Source organism: Cydia fagiglandana, chromosome Z, assembly GCF_963556715.1.
Source record: "Cydia fagiglandana chromosome Z, ilCydFagi1.1, whole genome shotgun sequence".
NCBI classification, from domain to species: Eukaryota; Metazoa; Arthropoda; class Insecta; order Lepidoptera; family Tortricidae; genus Cydia; species Cydia fagiglandana.
In genome coordinates this window covers 36705823-36729570 of record NC_085959.1, presented here as the reverse complement: position 1 = coordinate 36729570, position 23748 = coordinate 36705823, and the positions used below count along the sequence as shown (strand labels likewise).

Below are 23748 nucleotides of genomic sequence, written 5' to 3'. Positions count from 1 at the left end.
CTCCAGTAAATACCGAAGATTCTGGAGGGAGTTTAATTTTTTGTACAACATTATACTGGTGATGAAATACACCAACCCCTACACAACTATTTGTAGAAAGTTTTGATGCATCTGTGTATATGTGATGCCAACCAGACCAATTTTCTCCCACTAAGTTGTTAAATACAGGTTGAGCACTTATTATATCCTTAGAAATATTGGAGTCTAGAAAAACTTGCGGAGAAATAATCAGAGAGTCAAAATCTTTCTCGTATATAGGAAGGTTAATATGTCTGACAGTGGGAGAAGATATAGACAAAAATTTAAGGTAGCTATTAATTATACAAGGAGGAGTTCTATTACGCCAATATGGAGACGACTGCATATGATCATAAAGAGTCGATAATTTTGTGATAAGAGGATGTACCGAAAATTGCATAGTCCTGAAAATGAATCTGTCGGATAAAAATTGACGTCTCAAATGTGCAGGAGGGTCAACGCACTCCACTTGCATGGCATTAGCCGGACTGGTTCGCATAGCACCAAGGATAGTCCTTAGTGACTTATTTTGTATAACATTGAATACTTTAAAGGCATCTTCTGTACCTGGTGTTAAAAGAAAAGAACCATAATCAACAACGCTTCTTATAACTGCATTATAAATAAGCTTCAAGTAGAAAGGATGGCTGCCCCACCATACACCAGCCAAGCATCTCAATATGTTTAATGAGCGTTCACATCTACCTTTAACATAATTACAATGACCCTTGGCTGACAAATTGTAGTCCAAAACCATTCCTAAATACTTGACTTCTTGACGAAAGGAAATTGTAGATCCACTATATGATAAACTTTCATCAACCGTTTTTTTCCTTGGAGAAAATATAATTGCTGCGGTTTTCGGAACTGAGAGGTCTAACCCATTATTATTTAAATATACATTTAGTTCCTTCAAACTAGCATCTATAAGTTCGCAGGCCTTTTGTACGGATCCATTTCTAGAATAGAGCACTATGTCATCGGCATATTGTAAAATTGATATATAATCTGGCAAATTAGAACTAAGGTCGTAAGTATATACATTAAAAAGCAAGGGGCTTAGAACAGAACCCTGTGGTAGTCCTTTCCAAACTGTTCTGTGAAATACTTTATCACCTAAATCTAACCTAATCGTCCGTTCATAAAACATAGCAGCAATAATATTACACAAGCGTTCAGGAACTCCCAAGAGGAACAACTTATTTACAAGAATTGATATATTTACATTATCATAGGCCGAATTGATATCTATAAAACAAGCTACTACATATTCCCGTTTCGAGAAGGCTGAAAGAATATCAGAAACTAACAAACCCACACAGTCTAAAGTGCTTCGGCTTTTGCGAAAACCATATTGAATATCGGGTAATAATTTCTTACTCTCAATAAACCACTCCAACCTATTTTTAACTAAATGTTCTAAAATCTTAATTAAAACAGAAGATAACGCAATTGGACGATAAGAATTTGAATCATTACGGGGTTTATTCGGTTTGAGAAATGGTAACACCAACTGTATTTTCCAATTTGGTGGAATGTCACCTGTCATAAAAATCCCGTTGATAATATTAAGAAAGTAACCTATAACCTTTTCACTAGAATGTTTCAAAAATGAATATGGAATACCATCGCATCCTGGTGCAGAATCAATAACATATGATAAAACGTTCTTTAGCTCCAGTAACGAAAATGGACTATTAAAACGCTGCACGTTATCATTATTGGACGGGGAAGCCGATTCAGGACACACAGGGAATGGGACAAATGGGGGAGCTAATTTATCTAAAAATTTCTCAGCTACTGGAGGCTCAAGATTGATGGCGTTATTTTCTACAAAAGCTCCTCTAAACATTCTAACTTTTCTCCAAACTTCTGACGGGTGAGTACTGGGACTCAAAGATGCACAAAAGGCTCTCCAACTGTTAACTTTCTTCTTCTTCAAAAACTGTTTTGTTTCTTTTAATGTAACTAATAAGGAATTAAAATTCTCTTCGCTCATATTATTATTATACGTCAACTCACTCTGTTTTCTCTTTTTAACAGCTTCTGAACATTCAGAATCCCACCATGGAGGACTGGGAATATTAAATTTAGAGGACTTCTTACGTGGAAATACTTCATCAGCTATATCAATTAAAAACTTAGCAAAAGCATCAGAAGTTTTAAACAAATGTTCCCGAGATACATCAGGTAATTCACTCAACCTCTCATCCATATGTTTGCGAAACTTATCCCAATCTGCATTTTGAAGTTTATATGCTAACAGTGGAGATCTTTTAAGTACTGGTTTATTTTTAATAGGAAAAGAAATAAGAATTGGAAAATGATCACTGCCGTAGGAAAGTGGAAGTACCTCCCACAGTAAGGAATGTGAAATGGAAGAACTACAAATTGATAAATCTAATGCACTAGGATTCTCATTGGGAGCAGACCGACGTGTGGGAACACCAGAATTCAATATACATAAATTATAATAATCAACTATGTCTATTATTTCCTCTCCTAAAGTACTTGAGTTGAAACACCCCCAAGCAGGGTGATGACAATTAAAATCTCCTAATATCAAACATGGAGTAGGAAGAGTTGATATAATATTTCTTACTTCACTAAGTATGGTAAGCGAAGGATGAGGTATGTACACTGAAATTATACAAATGTTATCTACAAGTGCTGAGATGATGGAAAATTCATTATTATGAGGTGATAATGGAACATGAGAGAAATGATATGATTTTTTTACAAGGATGGCTACACCACCATGCCCGTCCGACCTGTCTTCGCGGAGGCATGCATAGCCAGGAATTCTGAAACATGACTCAGACCTGAGCCATGTTTCAGATAGGGTAATAACAAATGGGTCATACTTCTTGATTAAGTGAATTAAATCACTTTTTTTATTGTTGATACTCCGACAATTCCACTGAAGGATTTTGGAGTTGTTGGCCATTGTTGGAGGATCCATGAGAAGGACTAGTAATTAAATGTGCAGCGTTGGACGGTTCTGAATGTTTTTTATGTAAATTAATACTTAACAGTTGAATAAGTTCTAATATAAGGTCATTGGTAGTTTTATTGTTAAATTGTTGCACAATGGCACAACCATTTCCAGAAGGAGATGGCAAGTTGTAATCTTTAACTAAATTGTTATGTGAGGCAGTGTCAAAACCTTTCTGGGATTTTGGCAAACTGCGAGGTTTGAGAAAGACTGTTTTTTTATATGAATGAGTAGTTGTGCCTGGATTACTATTATTTCTAGTTATTTGGGTCGGGGGAGATGTTGGAGTGGTCATAACCACATCTGCATACGGTTTAGTCACAGGAGGGTGCAATTTTGTTGCTTCTGTATAAGAAATAGCATTTTGAGCCATGGAAAGCTTGATATTTTTCTGTCTTTCATACTCTGGACAGCGAGTTTTATTTGTAGCAAAGTGAATGCCAGAGCATAGGCAACAAGAAGCACAATCCTCTTCAATAGTACAAGAGGACCCAGTGTGACTCTGTCCACACTTGTAACATCGGGGTTTAGATCTACACTGCACCTGTGTGTGACCATACCGGGAACAGTTGAAACATTGAATCGTTGGATAAACATATAAATCTACTGGAAGAGCGTTGTAACACATAAAAATTCGTTTTGGTAGAACCTGTCCATCAAAAGTTAGTACGACTGTTTGCGATGGCTTCCATACAGGAGAACCATCCACCATGACTTTATAATTAATCCGCCTTAATTTAAGGACTTCCCCACAACCTACTGGAACACTAATGTTATCCTTCACCTCATCTAACGACATTTCAGATGGAACACCTTTAACTACACCCATTCTGATAACATTAAAGGATGGAATAAATGCTTTATATTTATTCTCATTCAGTCGGCTGTCTTGCAGAAAATTGTTGGCATCCTCATATTTTGAAAAGGACATAGAGACTCTATTGCGGCCTATGCGTTTAACACTGCCATTTACAATGTTTCTAAAATTATTGCGCTTTAAAAAGTTGCCAAAAGCAACTGAATGCATTGAAGTGCCATCATTGTTAGATTCCTGTTGCTTCTGTTCATGTACAATGTATGGTGAACAATCTGTATGAATATATTGGTTCCTAACCGTGACTGTGGGCTGAGAGGAGGTAATATCAGCAGGATTCGCGGCTGGGGCTGAGGCCGGGGCCGGAACCGAGGCCGGAGCAGGAGCACGGGCTGTAAGTGGACCTTGAGACTGTAAACTATTAAGATTACTGTTTGAGGAACCCTGACAATCACAATCATCTTTGATAGATTCCCTATCCCTATTTTTGTCTTTGTTATGTCGCTTTTTTTTGTTGCAATGACGACAAACCTTCCTTGATGCTGTCCTACGTTTCCTAACCACAGAAGATACAGAGCTGTCTGTATCCACACTGTGATATTCTTTCATGTCTTGATCAGATGCATGACTTTCAATCGTGATTGTATGAGAAACTGGAGGACCACCTCCCCCTGGGTCGGGCGGCTCCCCTTCGTCACCGCTCATGGCGGTGTAAAATGTACAATAAAACTTACCTAAATTATGAATTTATATAGACAAAAAATAATAAACTAACTACTAATGATATTTACAAACTATTTACACTGAGATGACCACTATTAACACAAAAATAATTAAATTTTGCAAAATGTAAAAAAAACACGCGCGCACAGGTCGAAGTTTCCCGCCCTTTTTCATTATTTGCGTTATTTGACACATTGTGACTGACGTATATAGAGATGTAACTAACCCAAATCGATTGTCACAGCAAGCGATTACGATTGGATGGCACGTAGACTGAGGTATCGAATTGTGACGTATAATGAATTTTTATTTGAGATTTAAATAAAGCTAGAATTATATGGTTTTCCCGCAAGGTAAATGCATTTAATACACCGACCGAGTAGGTCGCACCCATCGTCAAAATCTAAACTAACTGGGGATCTATTTTAAAGTTTATTTATGTTATTTCTGTGTCAAATTTGTTGTCTGTTAGGTGACGATTAATATATCCATATTTACATTTAATTATCCACCTTTTCCTTACTTTTATTAAAAGAAAAATGAAAAATTCATATCGATTTACTTAGACGACTACCGATTCATAACGATGGTGACCGGCCAACCCTAAAATTAAAAAAAAAAGACGTAGAACGTAAACGTTTGCAGTGCAGTTGTTTTCCTTTGTGATTTCGATGTGCAAGACATTTTACGTAGTATTGCTGTTGTGAGTGACAGACGTCAAATACCGCAAATAATGTCGTATACACTATAGCTGGCTTTTAATAGCGAGAACCTTTTATTATGGTTATAAATGTCCAGTTCATTAATAGAAAAGGTAAAGAGGAAATATTTTAAAACAGGAATTTAAAGTCTGACACTTTAATTTTATCTCTTTTGTTTATAGTAATTTATAGCAAAAAATGAGGACGCACGCGGAATGTCATTTATCTCGCACCGGGAGCCTCGTTTGATTCTTTAGCAGTTTACGGTTCACTTTACATTAAATAAATAAATAAACAAATATTGGGGACATCTTACACAGATCAACCTAACGCCAAACTAAGCAAAGCTTTTACTATGGATGCTAGGCGACTATATACATAGAAAACACCCATGACTCGGGAACAAATATTAGTGTTCATCACACAAATAAATGCCCTTACTGGGATTCGAACCCAGGACCATCGACTTCGCGGGCAGGGACACTAATAGTTAGAAACGTTTTTAAGACTGGAGTATAACAAAATTTTTAAAACTTAACATTGGGAGAAACTGGGAGGCAGCAGGCGCACTAGTTACAGGAATCTTATCAACTTTGTAGTTACATGATGTGAGACCCAACCTTAATATATTCATATTTCTGTGGACCCAACTGTAGAATTAGCTCAGAGCTGCGAACTAAAAGCACTGGAAATAAACGACCCACATAAGCGACCTAGATACGCCACTCAAAAATGAATCACAGGTATTATAAATAATCATTGAAAGAGAAATCAAACATTTCAACGGAAATTAATAAGCCAGCTCATATTTATTTAGCGCGAACATGTTTTGACCGACAGGTCGATTCTAATCTAACAATTTGTTATAGTTTTGAACCGGTTTTGACAGAACCTTGACGATCTAGGAAGATATAGAAAGTTTTACTTGACCTCACACTTTTTTAAACGTTAAACAAAATTGCACCTGGCAAATCGGGGTATGCAAATAATACTTTGTAAAGTGTGTAATGTGTAAGTATACACACATTCCGCAAAAATCCTTGACTATAACTAAATATCCGTGGTTGGAACCCACGACCACATCAAGCACAGAATAAGTAATAGGTAGTACTACCGTGGGTACAGAAAGGAAAACTCCTACAAACCCGACAGTTTGACAGCGGTTCAGGGACGAATCATGCTGCCCCTTTCTTTTGTATAGTACTATCACTTTCGGCTAACTAGGATTGTCAAAATTCAAGTAATCATCAAGTCAAGTCAACATCAAGTTGTGTCAACCCTAATAATTTCTCGGAGCAGTGAGCAATGCTGTGCCGAACGGAGCCGAGAATGCCCAAAAGGAAGAGTTTCACACCCCTGCCACCAGTTACGGCCGCTAGTGGCCTGCCCGCTCGGCTACCAGTGTTCAAGCCTAGGCAGTAACTCTTTCAAATTTATTCCCCGACTGTCGATGTTATCCTTCCAAATTGTTCCACTTTCAATGTTGTAAAGTGCGATTTTATGGGCCTGAAGGTTTTCAGAAACCACTTTAATGATGCAAGCTCTATGATGCTTATTCAGTTGGAAGAAAGTACATTTTAGCTCAAGAAAACGTCGTTCCAACTAAAGTTTTCTATACCTGAGTACTTTTGTTTTCTTTGAGTTACAACTTTATTTGTTTATTTTGTTACTTTATAGGCTTTTTTATTACTTACACCAAGAATATGAAATACATTGCAATGACTATAGAATGACTAGGTGTTTCTTTTGTATTCGTATGACCCGTGTGACCCGGGGTTCTATTCAACTCGCCTAATGATAGGTGTGATATGTGTATTTGCCATTTTTCTTATAAATTTACATTTAAGCAGAGCTATAAGAATAAGAAGAATAAGAATAATTTATTGAGAATACCTTATCTATCTAATAACTTTAAACGAGCAATTCTTGTTTATTTATTTATTTATATGTAGGTAGGTATATATACATATTTCGGGGATCTCGGAAACGGCTCTAACGATTTCGATAAAATTTGCTATATGGGGGTTTTAAGGGGTGATAAATCGATCTAGCTAGGAAATACGCGCATTTTTTAGTTTTTATATGTTTTCCGAGCAAAGCTCGGTCTCTCAGATATTGTTACATCATGCGTGAACTTTTACATTTTACGTACAGTGTTCCGTGCGCCTGAACTAGGAATATAATCTTGTATCTCAGACAAAGACAGTATATTAATTTAAAGAATGATAAAACATGCCCTATGTCCGTGTGTTACTTGTGCAGAACTTCTACGACTATGCTACGAGCGGGGCTACGGCGTAGCGCGCTACAATAATGTCACGACGTATTTTATGCCACATTTGCCACAGTGCTTTAAAATAAATCGAATATAGCCGTGTATTTCAATACTGCTGTCACTGCTGTCAGTTATTTAATTGACCGATCCTACACCAAGGTAATCACTAATCTTCCCAACCCATTTCATCGCTAATGCTATCAGGGCAAATGACAACTATGACAAGTATAATTGTCTGTTTCTACAGCGTAAACTCGAAGTCCGTGGAGGCTAAGTAACGCCCCGTTTGCCCTTTTGCCAGATACCCAAGCGCACAGATAAAAAAAGTCCTTGAATCAATGAATTTTTTAAAGATCTATACGTAATTTATTTATTTAATTAGAAATTTAACTCAGGCAACAGGGCCCGTATTACAAATACCTTATAGACGAACATACCTATGTATTTTATAAACTTAAAACTAAACTCTATTAAGTCGAAAAAACCGGCGCGGCTCCGTTCTCCGTTGCATCAGTAATATGCAAAAACTCGAAAATGTCTTAAAGTTATTATAGATCTTGGGCCAAGGACTATTTTCTTGTAGTTTCGATTCAATAGGTACCTATATCTTTACCCAAGTAATAAAACACCCTCCATCCTCAGGCCTCAAACCTACGGATTTGGCGTTAGAACGTTGAATGTTTGTTTAATAGGGCGTTGGGAGGTAATTAAAGAGAACACGCATTGTGTTCGCCGCCCGCGGTGTCGATCACGGAATCCCATCGCACAAGAAATAATACTTTAAGTGCTCACTTGTTTCGTTTCCAACGAGAAAACGATGCTAGCATTTAAATGCATGATTTTTCTTTATTCTTTATATTGGTGAATAAAACAATGTTATATTGCAATTTAGGTAACACTGCTTGACGACTTCAATATCAATCAATAAGAATTAATAATGTTATTGATGAAAATATACCTACAGGGTAGCTAATAAACAAGGTTAGTAATATACGGTGGCCAAAAAATAAGTGCATTCCCGTTGCCAGGGAGGTTTCTGGATTATACTGAGCATTTTTTAAATGGGACCAACCCGGAGGGTAATTTTTTTTCGCGATTTCAGGGTTGCTCAGAGTTATCCCAAAACCTCCCTGGCAACAGGAATGCACTTATTTTTTGGCTACCGTGTAGGTATTACTAACTTCGAGTTTTAGTAAATGCTCCAAAATGCTGAGTCTGTACGTTGTCGTCCATTATTTCAAATGACCATCGTCCAAGAGCCAAAAGGTCATACTTTGCTTGGATCTCACGTCGTATTGAGGCTCTATTGTTCGGAGATACGAGAGAGGCGTGTGTACGCACAAGGGCGGTTTTTGGCAGGATTCCCCCATAACCCGGTCACCGACCCGCCTGCAGGGCGTAGTCAACTGCAGCGGGCTTAAGACAATGCTATTTGTTCTAGTTTAATAAGGCCGGAGCCGAAATTGTGTCAATATACTTTCGATATCAATTTTTTTCTTCATATTATCTTAAAGAATATCCATTCGTTTTCAAACAGAATCGCTGTCTTAAGGTTAATAATATTTAATTATTTTTTAATTGATTGCAGTCATAACAGCCATAAACATTTGTTTTTTTTTATGAAATAGGAGGCAAACGAGCAGACTGATCACCTGATAGTAAGCGATTACCACCGCCCATGGACACCCGCAACACCAGAAGGGTTGCAAGCGCGTTGCCGGCCTTTGAGATGGGAGTACGCTCTTTTCTTGAAGGTTTAAAGGTCGTAACTATCGGTCCGGAAATACCGCAGGCCGCAGTTCATTCCACAGTTTGGCTGTGCGAGGCAGGAAGTTACTGGACGAACGCACATTTATATTAATTCTACCTAATTATAGTTCCTCTACACAATTAATTCTGAAATCCGTTTTATGTAGACCAACATTTAATGGTCACTGGATTTTATATGTCTATTTTTCAATTATTACGATATGCAGAGTAAAGTTTACAAATAAGTATTAATTTTATAATGATGTAGGTCAAATATGTTTACGAGAATGTTAGACAGTGCCAGTAATTAAATTCTAACCTTGCTCTTTGAAGCAATAAGTATATATGTATAAGATGCACCATTCGCTTTAAAAGTGTCCAATATTAAATTTAGTTTAACAATTAAATCTCTCTATGCGCCGCTACAGCAGTAGGCAATACTATAGGACAGCTGGTACTATAAGGCAGCAGCGGCGCGACTCACGGCAGTTCTGTTCCCGCCGCCTAACGGACCAGTCGCGACGCTCCCCCGACTAACACTCGAAAAACAATTCAAAAACACTTCATAACTATAAACAAACAATTGACATTCACATCTGTGTTGTATGGAAACTCTGCTTGACTGAGCAGATTATAAGTGAGAAGTGTATAAACCATATAGACATGTGACTAACTAAGTAAACACATAACTTTGGGACGTGAATGATTTGCCGCATTTAACCGTGCCAGTGTACAAATACGAACGGAACTTTTCACAAGTTCTCGCGATCTAAAATGTGAATTTACGGATTTTACTTTTATAAAAATTAGCACAATGATAGAAAGACTGGGGCAATGTTTTGTGTGATGTCGGGATGCTTTGTCTCGAGTCCATAATGGCGCGGTGGCGCGAGCGCGGCGAGCGGCGCGAGATGGAGGAGAGCCGCCGCCTGCGCAGCCGCAGCCTTTGCTCCTCGGCCGAGGGCAGCCTGTTCCAACTCCTGCACCGACGAGCTAGCAGTGCGATGTAAGACTTTCCATTACATTTTATGCCTCGACCGCCGCACGCACGCACACTCGCTGACCGCCATACTTTGTGGCCTATCTTCCTGTAAGGCATTTTTGATGCGTTATGCCTGGATTTTACTAGGAACAACCAACCAACCACTTACTTTTTGTAGAAACATGGTTAACGTCGTTCAAAAGCAAAAGTAGAGGGTTTGTGAGGTTTAAACTAGGTAGCGTATTTTAGGTATAAACAGCTAATATTCGGATAAACTTCAATTATCACCTGTACCCTTAGTATAGTCTGTAGGTATCTGTAGGTATTTAAAAAAAGTAAACAAAATCTATCTTCAAATGGCTTCTTAAGCCAGTTGAGGGTAGATAAAAACATTACATGATCAAATATGTAGGTTAAAGTCAGGTCGCTCAGTGACAGATCCAGACGGTTTTGTATTTGGTTGGTTGATCATAAATGTTATAACTACCTACCCGAAAATGTACAAATTATTTGTTTACTTTTAATTTATTTAAGTACCTAAAGATACAGAGTATAGGTACTTTAAAATCGTCGCATGTCGTTCTGAAGTGCGAACTGGCGACGACAGTCCGGTGGTGCGATATTCTTCGTACCTATCTTCGTCCGAAGCTGCGATGCGAGACGAATCGCGCGTACGCGCTACGTACAAAAATTCCTACGGTACTATGGAATGGAGCTCGGTGTGGCATATCCTGCGGCGCATCTTCGTCCGAAAACATGAACCGTAGTGCGATTCGCACCTTCGCACGGTGAGAAGGAGCCAATGTGTTATACCGTGCGATTTTTGCATACAAATCGAGATTCTCGGAGGTTGTTCCGAAGTGCAAAGCAGTGTGCCATGCCCCATAAGATAAGTGTACGACGACACGACGGATGTATTACGACGAAGAACGGTCAAAAAAATACAATATTCTTACAAATTATTTAAATAAATTAATTCTAATAAACTTATTTTTTAGTAAAAATTTTGTAAAAACAATACATGTACAAAATAAAGATCAAATAAAATAATACCCGACAACCCCGATAACCCCAATACGTCAAAAACAGTATTGAGCAAGGATTCCGAACATTCGATTCCCAACACTATTTAAAACTAAACAATTACAATGGGAGCGCTTCGACATACAATTCGATCAGGAAAAGCTGTTTAAGAACTAGTTAATTAGCCATGGTAGCTCTGTCCCTGTCTCTCACTATGGGTACGAGAGTGACGCGCGTGGTTTTACAGCGGGTGTATTGTACGAGTGCCCGCATGGTGTTTACTTGGATCGACCTCGAACGCCCATCACCAGCCGTTAATTGAAGGCTGGTTGATTTATTTACTACAATCCGTTGAAAGAATATTATACTAATGCGACTGTAAAATATGTATTTACAGTGAGCTGCAAACGTGCATACACACTTTATGAATGAATTCCAATCATAGTGTGTGTGTGTGTGTGTGTAAATTTGCGGCTGTGTGTACATTATGTTAAGTTTATGTTTTACGGGTTTTACTCACATGTTTTAGTGACTTTAGTGAATTTTGTAGGCGTATTTTAATTTTAATAAGATGATAAATAGTCTGTCAAACAACATTGTCAGCAGCCTTTTGCGCCCACGTTTTTCTTAATTGACCGTTTTTTGCTACTGACAGAAATGGATTGACAGACTATAACACCGATTCGAGTTTGCAAATTGTAGCAACACGCTACGAAGGCTTTCTATGTCATAGGTTATAGCAAGCAAGTTTGATTACCTAGTTAAAAGTTATAATAGACGTGTAGTCTATTGTGGGAAATTGTAGTGCAATAAGGGATAAAGCATAAACTTATTACTCTATGGGATAAAGGAAATAGGTACAGGGTTTTTATGATAACTTGTTTCCATTTTCACAGCGCCCGTGTGCACTCAATAACATCCATCGTACCGTCTTTATGAGGTTAAAATTGTCGAAAAATAAAAGTTTATTTTGTTTCACGTAAAAAAAACCTAAATTTTCAGCGAACTTTTTCAACTTTTGCAGCGTGTGCATACAACTTTGAACACTATTCGTTTAGCAACTTTTGCTATTGACTATACCTAGATATAAAGTATTCGTTGGAAGTCGACTCATGTCGTAAGTATAAACAGGCCCGCGATGTAAGCGCCTTGATTCCGCCGGGGGTCACGGCTAGTTAGCATATATTTGCAGTTCGAAGCCAAATAGGAGCGTCTTTACAGCCGCTTAAGGAACGGATAATCGCGCCTTTAATTAGATATACAAACGTATAAATACGATTCTATCGCGTGAATTATAATACAAAGAGTCACTAAATAATTTCGTACAAAAACAAACTGTTAGGTATTGATAAGTTGATAACAAATGAGGATTGAAAATGTAGAATTTTCTTTCTTATAGCAAAGTAGTAAAACAAAAACACTATAAATCATAAAGGAGAATATTTTAAAGATTAGTTTTTGATTGTAGTTTTAATTTTTAACATTTTGCTATCCAGCAACAATCATTTCCAACATGTACATGTGCAAGTAAGAAAAATTACCCAAAAAAATTTTTCAACGTTGTTTTGGCCACTTGTAGGGACATATAGAATGGCTTTCAGCGGTCACGCATACTGAGACTATTCTACACCGAAGTAGGTACAGAAATAATACAGTCCTGACCATTGTAGTGAAGCCATAATATGCACTTTATATTATAAAGTGTGGTACTATACAGTATGGCTCTTTCACTCGATCACCGCTAGGGAATGCAAATCGGTTATTTTCGGTTATTTTTTGTATGGAAATAATCGGTTATTGACCGAAACCGCGGTTATTTCCATACAAAAAATAACCGATTTGCATACCCTAATCTCCACACTCAATGGCGCAAAATATGTATTTTTGCTTTATCGGCACTATTTAACAGGTCGGCATTATTATACTAGGTAGTGGTAGTTCTATCCCATAATAATAAATTTATTCCTTGTAGTGAATTTCACCACTATTACCAGTATAAGAAACCTCGAGCAAGCCTTCTATAAAAATCACTAAAGTGTCAGCAAATATTAACTAGCCTCTTGCTGACACGTTATCAACTGACTTTGAACCTTGTGCAAACTCGGGAAAGTACATTTTTGCCCTTTTTGTTTACAAATACCTCAGGGTGTAACTTTCCAGAGGCGTTGTCCATAAGTTGCCATAAGCTAAAATAAACTATACTCGAAAGAAATAAAGTTAAATTTACAATGTTAGTAATTGACTTCGAGTCTAGATTAAGGAAGTGATTCGCGGAGTGTTTTTCTCAGCGCTCATTACGTAGCTAGAATTTTCCTGTAACATTCTTTTACTTACTACATAATTAAATTAGTTGTCATGATCATCAGTCCAACTTGAAAATTAACGTAGCAAAGTAGATCGTAGATATTATTATTCCAAAATAGCATCATTCATCATATTACAATTACATTGACGATCTACAAGTAACGGGTCGTCTCAAAGTAATGAGAAGTTTCATTTCCGAAAACACAAAAATAAAGACTATTAGCTATTAGTTTTTGAATTTTTTTATGACTAACTAGGGCTGACTAGGGCATATTCGACATTATAAGAAAACACAATAATATCTATAAGTATCTAACATAAACTCTTCCACTTTATATATTTCGTAGCTGTCTTTTGACTCTCCGTATCCACATTTTCAATGCTTTAGGGTATTTAGACAACGTTAGGTCAGTTGTTAACAATCGTGTTTGTACCATTAATTTCAATTATTTTGGCATATTAGCTTCTCGTGCATTAAAAACCATCCTTCATTATATTAATCCACTGAAAATAGTGCATAGACCTGCATTTGAGACATGTTCGGAGAGTTGCATATACCTTTGCCCTTTACCTTTACCTTTACCTTTGCACGGCATTGGTAATAAATTTATGCGATAGTGTTTTATTATTATTATATTTTGGTAAACGAAATAAAATAATCTCATTACTTTTAAGCCAATCCGTTAGATAATCAGATAAGAAGGTGCCCCACCTGAGGCTAGGCCTATATACTTAACGGTTTACTACCCATTAAAACTGATCCTTATAACAATATATTTTAAGGCATCGACATATTTACATAAAGGTATTCTTTTCGTTGGTTATCTCTTCTTAAATTAAGCTCAGTAGGTATTCCCGCGTTAGTCGCTTACGTAAGATACTCAAGTAACCCATGTTACGTAAGAAGATATTAGCTTTAAGTAGAAATTATTTCAGTTGCACTGCACAAATATCTCTCTATTATATACTCTACCGGCCAATTTCGACCACGGCAACTGTTTCAACTCCGCTGCTGAAGGGTGGATTTCAAAATCGGGCGAAAAGTTATGGTTCGGTCTTTATAAAAAAACCTAGTGGGTTGTGCGAGTTGCAACTTTTTTATACGTTTTTAAGAACTATTATCTTAATGTTCCTTCAATTACCATCTCCAATAGCTTAATAGTTTTTTTTATATAAAATGTTTCATGTGTCTAAAATCATCACCGTCTCCCGGAAAAATCTAAACCTTTTTGTTTGCAGTGAAAATTATAGCATACCTATCGTACGATTGCGATTTTTCTTTTAGTTATATCTTTTCCATGTTGTTGTTTAACACATGAATAAATATGCAATAATTCCTTCACCGAGAAAGTACATTTAAAAATATTTAAAATTTTGTCACGAATATTCGTCAACACCGTCATGGTTATGTCAATGTGAGCTTATCTCCGTGTATAAACAACAAAATACCGCTAAAGGTCCTTGCCCTATTTTTCACTTTAGTATAAAATGCAAAAAATGATTTCACTATAAATTCACATCATTGAATCGTAAGAAATATGACGAACAAATTTGTAAAACGTAGTTTGTCACAACAGAGCATCATCACCGTTATGCTTTGGTTTAAAGAAGTTACGAATGATATATTAGAAATAATTATCGAAATGAATGGAAAACTACATGAAATTTATTGTGTGGCAAAGACATTAACTACTATTATTCCCATTCTAGAAATAAAAACAAGAAACTCTCAAATCGTCAACACCATACCCGTCATCACCGGGAAAAAATGACGACCGGTGATGATTTCATGTGTATGGTGATGACGGTTCTCAGAAACTTTTCTAGTTATTTTGGTATAATTCACTATGATATTAAGCTGTATGTTTGAAAAACGTTTTCTATGTCTTCTAACACTATATAATATCTACCTTATAAATAACTAGAATAGAATAAATAAATAAAAAATAAATGTAGAAAAAGATATAACTATTTATTTCACACTAGAGGGATGGTTAGGTTTTATATAACATGTTGACTAAGTAGGCAAAATTAAGGTCACTTAGCACTTAGGACATTTTTTTTTTGTTATTTATAATCTAATACATGTAAATCGTGCAACTTAGAGTCTGTAATTGCATGTTAGTCGTGTTAAAACATTGTTTTTAAACAAGCAACATCTATTAAGTTTTAAGCGACCATAGGCTACGGTACTGGCTTACTATCTAGATGGCCTTATGTTTTGTGATGATATTACATTAATTGATGTATATAATTACAGCAATTAATAATTATACCATTTGTTAGTCACCCGACCCATTCGGCCCAATACCTAACATTTTGTAACTTATGACATGCATTAAAAGTAGGGATCTTGCAACTTATAAAACACTGATTATATAAAAATGTTTAGCTATTAAACAAACTATATATGGATTTAAATCATTACAACTATTTTTAAAGTTAGTTTATAAAACAACAAAAATACAAACATTACAAACTTAGATAATGAATCAAATTATCAAATAAAAACGTAATATATCATAACAATTACGCTCATTGGTAAGCCAGTAATTTTCTAATATGATATAAATACCAAGTTATGCAGTAGATAAAAGAAGATGCGGGTTTAAACTGATAATAAGAGTACAATATTGATACTATGATTTAACATTGAAAAAACCCAAAAAAATTAAAAACTTAAATTGCATATTTCTGAATATAAATTATTTAAAATTATACAATACAAATACTAGTTATATATTTATTTATTATATGAATAAAATGTATTTTTTATAATTTTCTGAAAATTATTTATGAAGCTAGTCTTATGTTCAAAAACATGTTATTTGTAATGTTTATTAAAGTTCTAAATCCTTACAATTAAAAAAAGTTTATATTTTTTTAATACGTTTTTAAGACATATATAATTTAGTTCCCAAATCGTCATTACCGTACATGCAGTGTCATCACCGTCCATAAAATTTCATCATCACCATCTTGCGTTTTTATTTTCCGAAAGCGATAACTTTAAATATAAGCCACAAATGATTGTATAAATACCATAAATATCCTCAATATACAGCCCTCTATTACTTTGCACAGCTAGAATCGTGTTAAATTAAACATTCAAAAAAATAAAATTTTTGTATGGTGAAATTTTTAGTGATGAAATCCACCCTGAAGACTTTCGTGTGCCCGCATGTGGCTTGCTTAAGGTTGTTTCACACGTACCACAACCACACCAAGCAGTGGTTACGTGTGAATTGTACATACAAAACATGCGGCCGACCACGTGTTGTGGTTGTGGTTACGTGTGAATTGTACTATTCATTAAACATACAAAATATGCGGCCGACCACGTGTTGTGGTTGTGGTTACGTGTGAATTGTACTATTCATTAAACATACAAAATATGCGCCCGACCACGTGTTGTGGTTGTGGTTACGTGTGAATTGTACTATTCATTAAACATACAAAATATGCGCCCGACCACGTGTTGTGGTTGTGGTGTGGTTGTGGTTACGTGTGAATTGTACTATTCATTAAACATACAAAATATGCGCCCGACCACGTGTTGTGGTTGTGGTGTGGTTGTGGTTGTCGTGTGGTTGTGGTACGTGTGAAACAACCCTTAGTCCGAAGAATCTCCACAAGGACCGATCGACGATCATGCTCTGACCTCTTCCGACGGTTCCGTGTTGACTTGCCCGTTTGTTTTGTCGGCTAGTTACACAAATCTCTGTTTTGACATTTTGCTGGGACATCAGCTGTTATCCGCAACCACGGCCAATGCATCAGTTGTTCTAATAAAAATATGTACAGACGGTCATCCCACCAATATTGTTAAAAGTAAAGTAACATTAGACTCTTTAAAACTCACGAGCACTAAGTATCTACGCCAGCCAAACGTGTAAAGTGCTCTGAAATTGACAGTTCTATTTCCTCTTAAGTCGGGTTGACATCGTTAGCCTTTTACAGTATTCGTTATAGCTGGATATAAGTATGTTGTAAAAGCACCACCGCTCAACGATGTGGTAACGGGAGGATAACGGCTATAAAGTTGACTTGAGTGATAATCTCAATATGCTTCACTTGTCTTTTTAAAAGTGAACCAAATTATTGATGTCGGCTATTTTACAGTTTTTGAACGATAACCAATAAGATGGTAGAGTCATACATCCGGAACCCATCTAAACAACTGACCATGAGTACCGTAAAGTGGGGCGAGTAGGGATTGGGAGGGCAGTTGGGTTATGAATGGGGTGAGTAGGGATAGTAGGGGTGTGAGATGGTATTTTTAAACCAGAGTTGTCACATTGTTACGTAAACGATTCGGATTCGACCAAGCTTTGAATTTATACCTTATTTAGGTAGTCAAGTACTATACAGCGACTACTAGTTTGGCACTGACATACACGCTAGCCTGAATGCATCTCACTAGTACTGGCATATTATTGCGAGCGAGATGTACATATAGAAAATTACATTGACGTTATAGCGTATGGCATATTGACACTGTCAGTGACTCGTAGTACGGGTATAGAATAGAATCTGACCTGGTAGCCTAGGTCGGAAAGATAAAGATAAAAATCAATTTATTCAAGAAGGATCTGTTGGATCGCTTTTGCATCGTCAATGTCTACATAACTAAGTTTATCGATTAGAGCAGCGTTCCAATCCTGCTACAATTACCTATTGTTTTCTTTTCTTTAACTGATAAATCAAAACGAGAAGCTTTTGAATCTGATATAAATTACTACGGACTTTTCAGACTGTGTATCGATTTTACGCTCGAAAATACTCTTATAATCAGAATCGCTAATTGATAGCCTGGTGCTAAGGCATAATTAATGAAACCTTCACGAAAGGTGCTAACTCAACCGATGACGGTGATGACGCAAAGTCTTAAAATAACCGACCCGCCGCAGTTCCAGTTATATATTCCCAACTACTACAACTACAATCATTGCATAACCTATGTTTTTCCAAAGACCAATTTGAGACACAGACACACACCAAACCTAAAATGTCCATTGATGGACTTGGTTTTTGGTAATGCAATGGTTTTATAGTTTGACATTGTGACAAATTCATCAAGATTGCTTAAAGTATAGACAACTAGCACAAATGAACATACCATTCCACGGTTAACAAACAACTCATAAACCCTGGTGCATAGACAATATGTATGGCTATGGAATATGTCAGTTTGAAACTACAAAGGCAGACGTGGTGGTGGCAAAGTGAGATGAGATCTACCAATGATCCGTTAAGAGAGTTGCTGTTTTACTATATTTATTATCACGTATACTCGTACTACTACAAAGTGATCCTGCAGAAAACATATTCCGCAAAAAAACTTGACCTCAGTAGGAAAGAGCTCTTAGTACAATAAACAATCGTTAACAAAGTTGTATCTTTTATGGTAATCATGTGTGAGGTAGAAACCTAATAATCCTGAGTACTTATTAACGAAACGGAGAATAATAAGCTATCTGTTTATACGTGACGATAAACGAAACGAGTGAGCACTTTCTTAATGAAGTTCTGAAAAGTTTTATGTTCGACGAGGCGCTTCGCTACTTCATAGTCTGTACGGAAAGAGAAGAGTCGTGTAACGTATGGGATCCAATACATTCTACGACTGTTCTCTTTCCGCACAGGCTCTACTAACTTATCCGAGTTAGTGTCGATGTACACGGATTTCACATTTAACAAATCAAAATTTTGCCAACTTGTAGACTGATAGAATTTAAATAATGTTTTTGGGTATTATTGAATTGAAATTGAAATGATTACATAATATCTACATGTCCTTATTTCTTTGTTCAGCTACGTAGGTCGATGTACCTTATGTTCATCTACATAGTACGTACAGGAACCTGCAGAAATAATTAACGCCCGTGCAAACAAATTACTATGGGGTCAGTTATTTCTGCAACATACTGTATCTACGAGGTACACATACGACACATATGTATACCAAAATGAACACAATGAATATTTACCACGAGCCCCAACATTTACTTTTGAACCATTTTATCAAATTCCGTTTATTTTGTTTTAATTATTTTATTTTACACAAGAATAAATCATTTATTTACATACAAAATATATACAGTGGTACAACTAAACGAAATTAATAACTAGCTTAAATCTAAAATAAGCCCCTGAGGCATTGTACCAAGGATGCTGGCGGCATTTCCCCGCTGTATCGCAATACTGATACGTTGTGCGAGGTAGCCGCCAGCTCTTCGGTCACCAGTTACGTCAACCAGACGCTTCGCGATTTCTGCGAACAACTTATGCGCGCTGGGACCCCATGGACCATTTATTTTAAAAATCATGTAGGTATTTAAGGTCGCACATCTAACATCTTTTAAACTTTATTCAGAGACCAAACTTTTATATCTGCAACGCAGGCTTCGTCAGGTAAACAACAGGTCAGGTCAGGATTATCAAATTGACTTTCATATTTCTAAGAAACCTAGTAGGTAATCCCAGTTTTCTACGAATATCGAATGACCAAAAATCGTCTCCTTGAATTTTCAGAATCATTAAAAGAGTAAATTTTGTAAACGACATTCTAATAGAATATTCTTTTATAAAGTATTATTTTTTTAGGGTTCCGTACCCAAAGGGTAAAACGGGACCCTATTACTAAGACTTCGCTGTCCGTCCGTCCGTCCGTCCGTCCGTCCGTCCGTCTGTCACCAGGCTGTATCTCACGAACCGTGATAGTTGAAATTTTCACAGATGATGTATTTCTGTTGCCGCTATAACAACAAATACTAAAAACAGAATAAAATAAAGATTTAAATGGGGCTCCCATACAACAAACGTGATTTTTGACCAAAGTTAAGCAACGTCGGGAGTGGTCAGTACTTGGATGGGTGACCGTTTTTTTTTTTGCTTTTTTTTTGTTTTTTTTTGCATTATGGTACGGAACCCTTCGTGCGCGAGTCCGACTCGCACTTGCCCGGTTTTTTTTACTTTATCGGCACGAACCGCGGCATCTCTTTATCCTCCCATGATTTTCCCTTTAGATTACCCTTAGATTGTCAGATTTATTGAGCTGTCATTCACGACTCAAGTGTGTTGATTATCGATTACGTGTCGCTTGGATTCAAAGCAAAAATTAAAGAAGTTCACACGTCTAGACTCTCTTTGTTGTTGACAAGACAGAACGTGACTGCCACTGGCACTCAATTAAGTAGATGCTTAGTTTGTGTTAAGGAGGCAATATTATTGACTAACCATACCAATCTCAGTGGCTCGCGCTCACATGTATTAGTTGAAAATGGAATAGAGAGATTAACAAATACTGCTATGCTTAAGTCTGGATAGAGAAGAGTACCCAGAGCACGGTGGATCACGGGTCATAGTACTCCTAGTGAATATTTAGGTACACTGTCACGTCAGGTAAACGCCATCGAACTTACAAACAAAACGTAATAGAAAAACTTTTATAGAATAATTTTAAATATTAATTTTACGGTTCGCAAAAACTAATTTTATTCTAGTCAACAATTAACGTAGGCTTTGGCAGGTGAGTAGCCTAAGATCAGGGCTGAGAATAATTTCAAAAATAAATTACTAAAACATTTTGTAAATTTGAATACCGGCAGAAAATAATTTTGAACTAGGTACTTACCAAAAATTACTGACGAAACAAGTTATTATTTTACATAAATACATACCATTATAACATTTGTAGATACTCTTTTCCCTTCTCAGTAATGTTTACCTACTTCTAAATTTGCTTCTCCATTTTTGGAATGACATTGTCCATTGTCCTCAATTCCGATCATTGGGTAGACTGTATGCATCTTGACCGTTTTGATAGCATGAACACAATCCTATCCAAAACTATCTAATAGCATAAAAATTGTTCCAGTGGCAGCATGCGACTTAGGAAACCTACTGTACCTAAGCTGATAAAATCAGTTGACTGAAGTCAGGGAGTTGCCACACATATCGACGTAGGATCGGCTTAAGCCGGTCACGTGTTCTTTCTTAGTAAATAATGCCCAATTGCCCAGCTAAGTTAAGACTGCAGTGAAATATAAATTAGATAACAATCAAAACACCATACATGGCACATTTTAATAAAGATTTGACGGTTACGTGTTGTTTGAAATATTTCTACTGCAGAATTTGCCATAGCTAGGCTACATAAATATTATTCGCGATGAATGTCATCGAGTGTTCAATAATCGCCAAAAGCGTGAAATTGGTGCACAAAGTACACCCCCGTTCCTGATTTCCGAATACGAACAGAACAGGCCACGATCGCTTTGCTAGTTTTATTGACCGGCTCGAGGCGATTCCGCTTTGATAAATGTGGTGACTCCCTAGTCATACAATTCGTCGTTTGTTTCAGACGGATGCGGCCACCATTAGAGCCCACCTGGTCAGTATTATTGCCATAAGGAGCACAATAAATTAGCTTGCCGCAGGCGTCAAGCTTGTCATCCGACCAGATAAAGGCCGCAGTAAATTTTACAAGCAAAATAAATCTGTGCCGTACCAGGTCATTACGTAAAGCCGAATAATAACCCTATTCTGCACAGATATTACGACAAATTGAACCTTGTGACGACAGGATAAGGTTGATTTTGGTGGAAAAGCTAGGCAATGTTTGTTTCAAAATGTAGGAGCATTTAGAGTAAACTATACCTAATAATGATGGCCTCCTCCCCCGTTCTCTTCAACCTTGATGAATTTCTGACAAAAATAGGGGAACTTTAAAGGATCAATCATTGGATAGGCTGAACCTTTTTTCGACCAATATTTTAGTTTTATTGTGATTGGATCTCTCTGACTAGTACTTACTCATATGGCATCCGTGTACCGCTGAAAATGAGTAGATTGACAAAAAAAAGTCTTCTGACATATAACACATAGTATGTATTATATTATGATGACAAAGAGCTTTATTAATACTAACTAATGTAATTGGGTAATATTCGGTCTGAGAGAATAGATAGAAATAAAAATAAAAATTATTGCAACAGACAAAAATATACTTTTGGTGGTCTTATTGGATCGAAATATCCAAAATGACCCCTGTATTCAAGATGATTGACTCGCTTAACTTACGTTAGACCGGGCCGTGTCCCGTCACATCCAAGTCATCCTTTAATTAAGCTGTTAACAAGTAGGATTGACAAGGTAGTGATATTTCATACTTGCGTGAATTAAGACAAAAACACGAGTGACATATTATACGATATCATAGGTATTCTTTTAGAAAGTTATGGATGAAATAAGATGAAAACGACAGTAAAAAAATCGCCACTGCGTCAAAAATTATATTCGCGTCGTCAACTTCAAGTAAACTCTAAAAATAACTCATGCAAAAAGATTCCAAAGTAGCCAAATGGCAAAAAACGGAACCCTTATAGATTCGTCATGTCTGTCTGTCTGTCTGTCCGTACGTATGTCACAGCCACTTTTTTCCGAAACTATAAGAACTATACAGGGTTGGGCAGATTAAGTGTCCTAGTTTTGTACTTTTTTTTTATTTTATTTTTTATTAATCGAGAATTTATGCGTCTTTAATTAGAGAATGATAAAACTAAAAAAAATATATGATATACATTACCATGCAAACTTCCACCGAAAATTGGTTTGAACGCGATCTAGTAAGTAGTTTTTTTTAATCGTCATAAATCGTAAACCGCAATTTTATTATGTTACTTGCTGCTACGGAACCCTTCATGGGCGAGTCCGACTCGCACTGGGCCGCTTTTTTAACTTTTTATGAAATCGGGGTTTGTTACTTTTAAATAAACTGGGACATACACGCTAGTATTTCCACTAACAGAGATTTCGAAAAATGTTGAAACATAAAACAAATAATATCGCGTTGCCTCTATGACGTCAAGGGATGCAATGTTGGCATATTCCGGATATTCGGGAGGGAGTGTGTGTTATGTAGCAACGTATTTCTAGGTATGTGCAGTGTAAAATCAACTTTATATCCATGGAGTACGGTGTCTTTTTATGTCAGGAATCAAGCACGATACTATGCCAATTAGAGGAGGCAGAGCTCGTTATGTGCTGTATAGCGTTAGGGAAAAACGCAAATAAAAACATTTGTTATCTATGTCACGATCGGGGTGAACAATCTGAAAGTAGGGCACTAGTTTTCATTTAGGTATCTATTAGACGTTACAA

The 23748-nt window shown here is 36.6% G+C and overlaps 1 protein-coding gene and 1 long non-coding RNA gene across 4 annotated transcripts in view; both read left to right on the top strand.

Moving 5' to 3' along the window:
* The first annotated feature begins 978 nt into the window (after positions 1-978).
* On the top strand, positions 979-2499 carry LOC134678509 (uncharacterized). The gene is made up of 2 exons (XR_010100195.1): positions 979-1897; positions 2062-2499. It is a non-coding gene; the product is annotated as an uncharacterized LOC134678509 (long non-coding RNA).
* Positions 2500-9734: 7235 nt separating this feature from the next.
* LOC134678625 (GTPase-activating Rap/Ran-GAP domain-like protein 3) overlaps positions 9735-23748 on the top strand; it is a 133037-nt gene continuing 119023 nt past the window's right edge. Inside the window, exons 1-2 of one of the 3 annotated variants that reach the window (XM_063537263.1) lie at positions 9735-10281; positions 21950-21979. In XM_063537263.1, the coding sequence (XP_063393333.1) occupies positions 10130-10281; positions 21950-21979 (182 nt within the window). In that variant the 5' untranslated portion in view covers positions 9735-10129. The remainder of the gene's footprint in view (positions 10282-21949; positions 21980-23748) is intronic. The other 2 variants (XM_063537262.1, XM_063537264.1) reach the window with 2 other exon arrangements.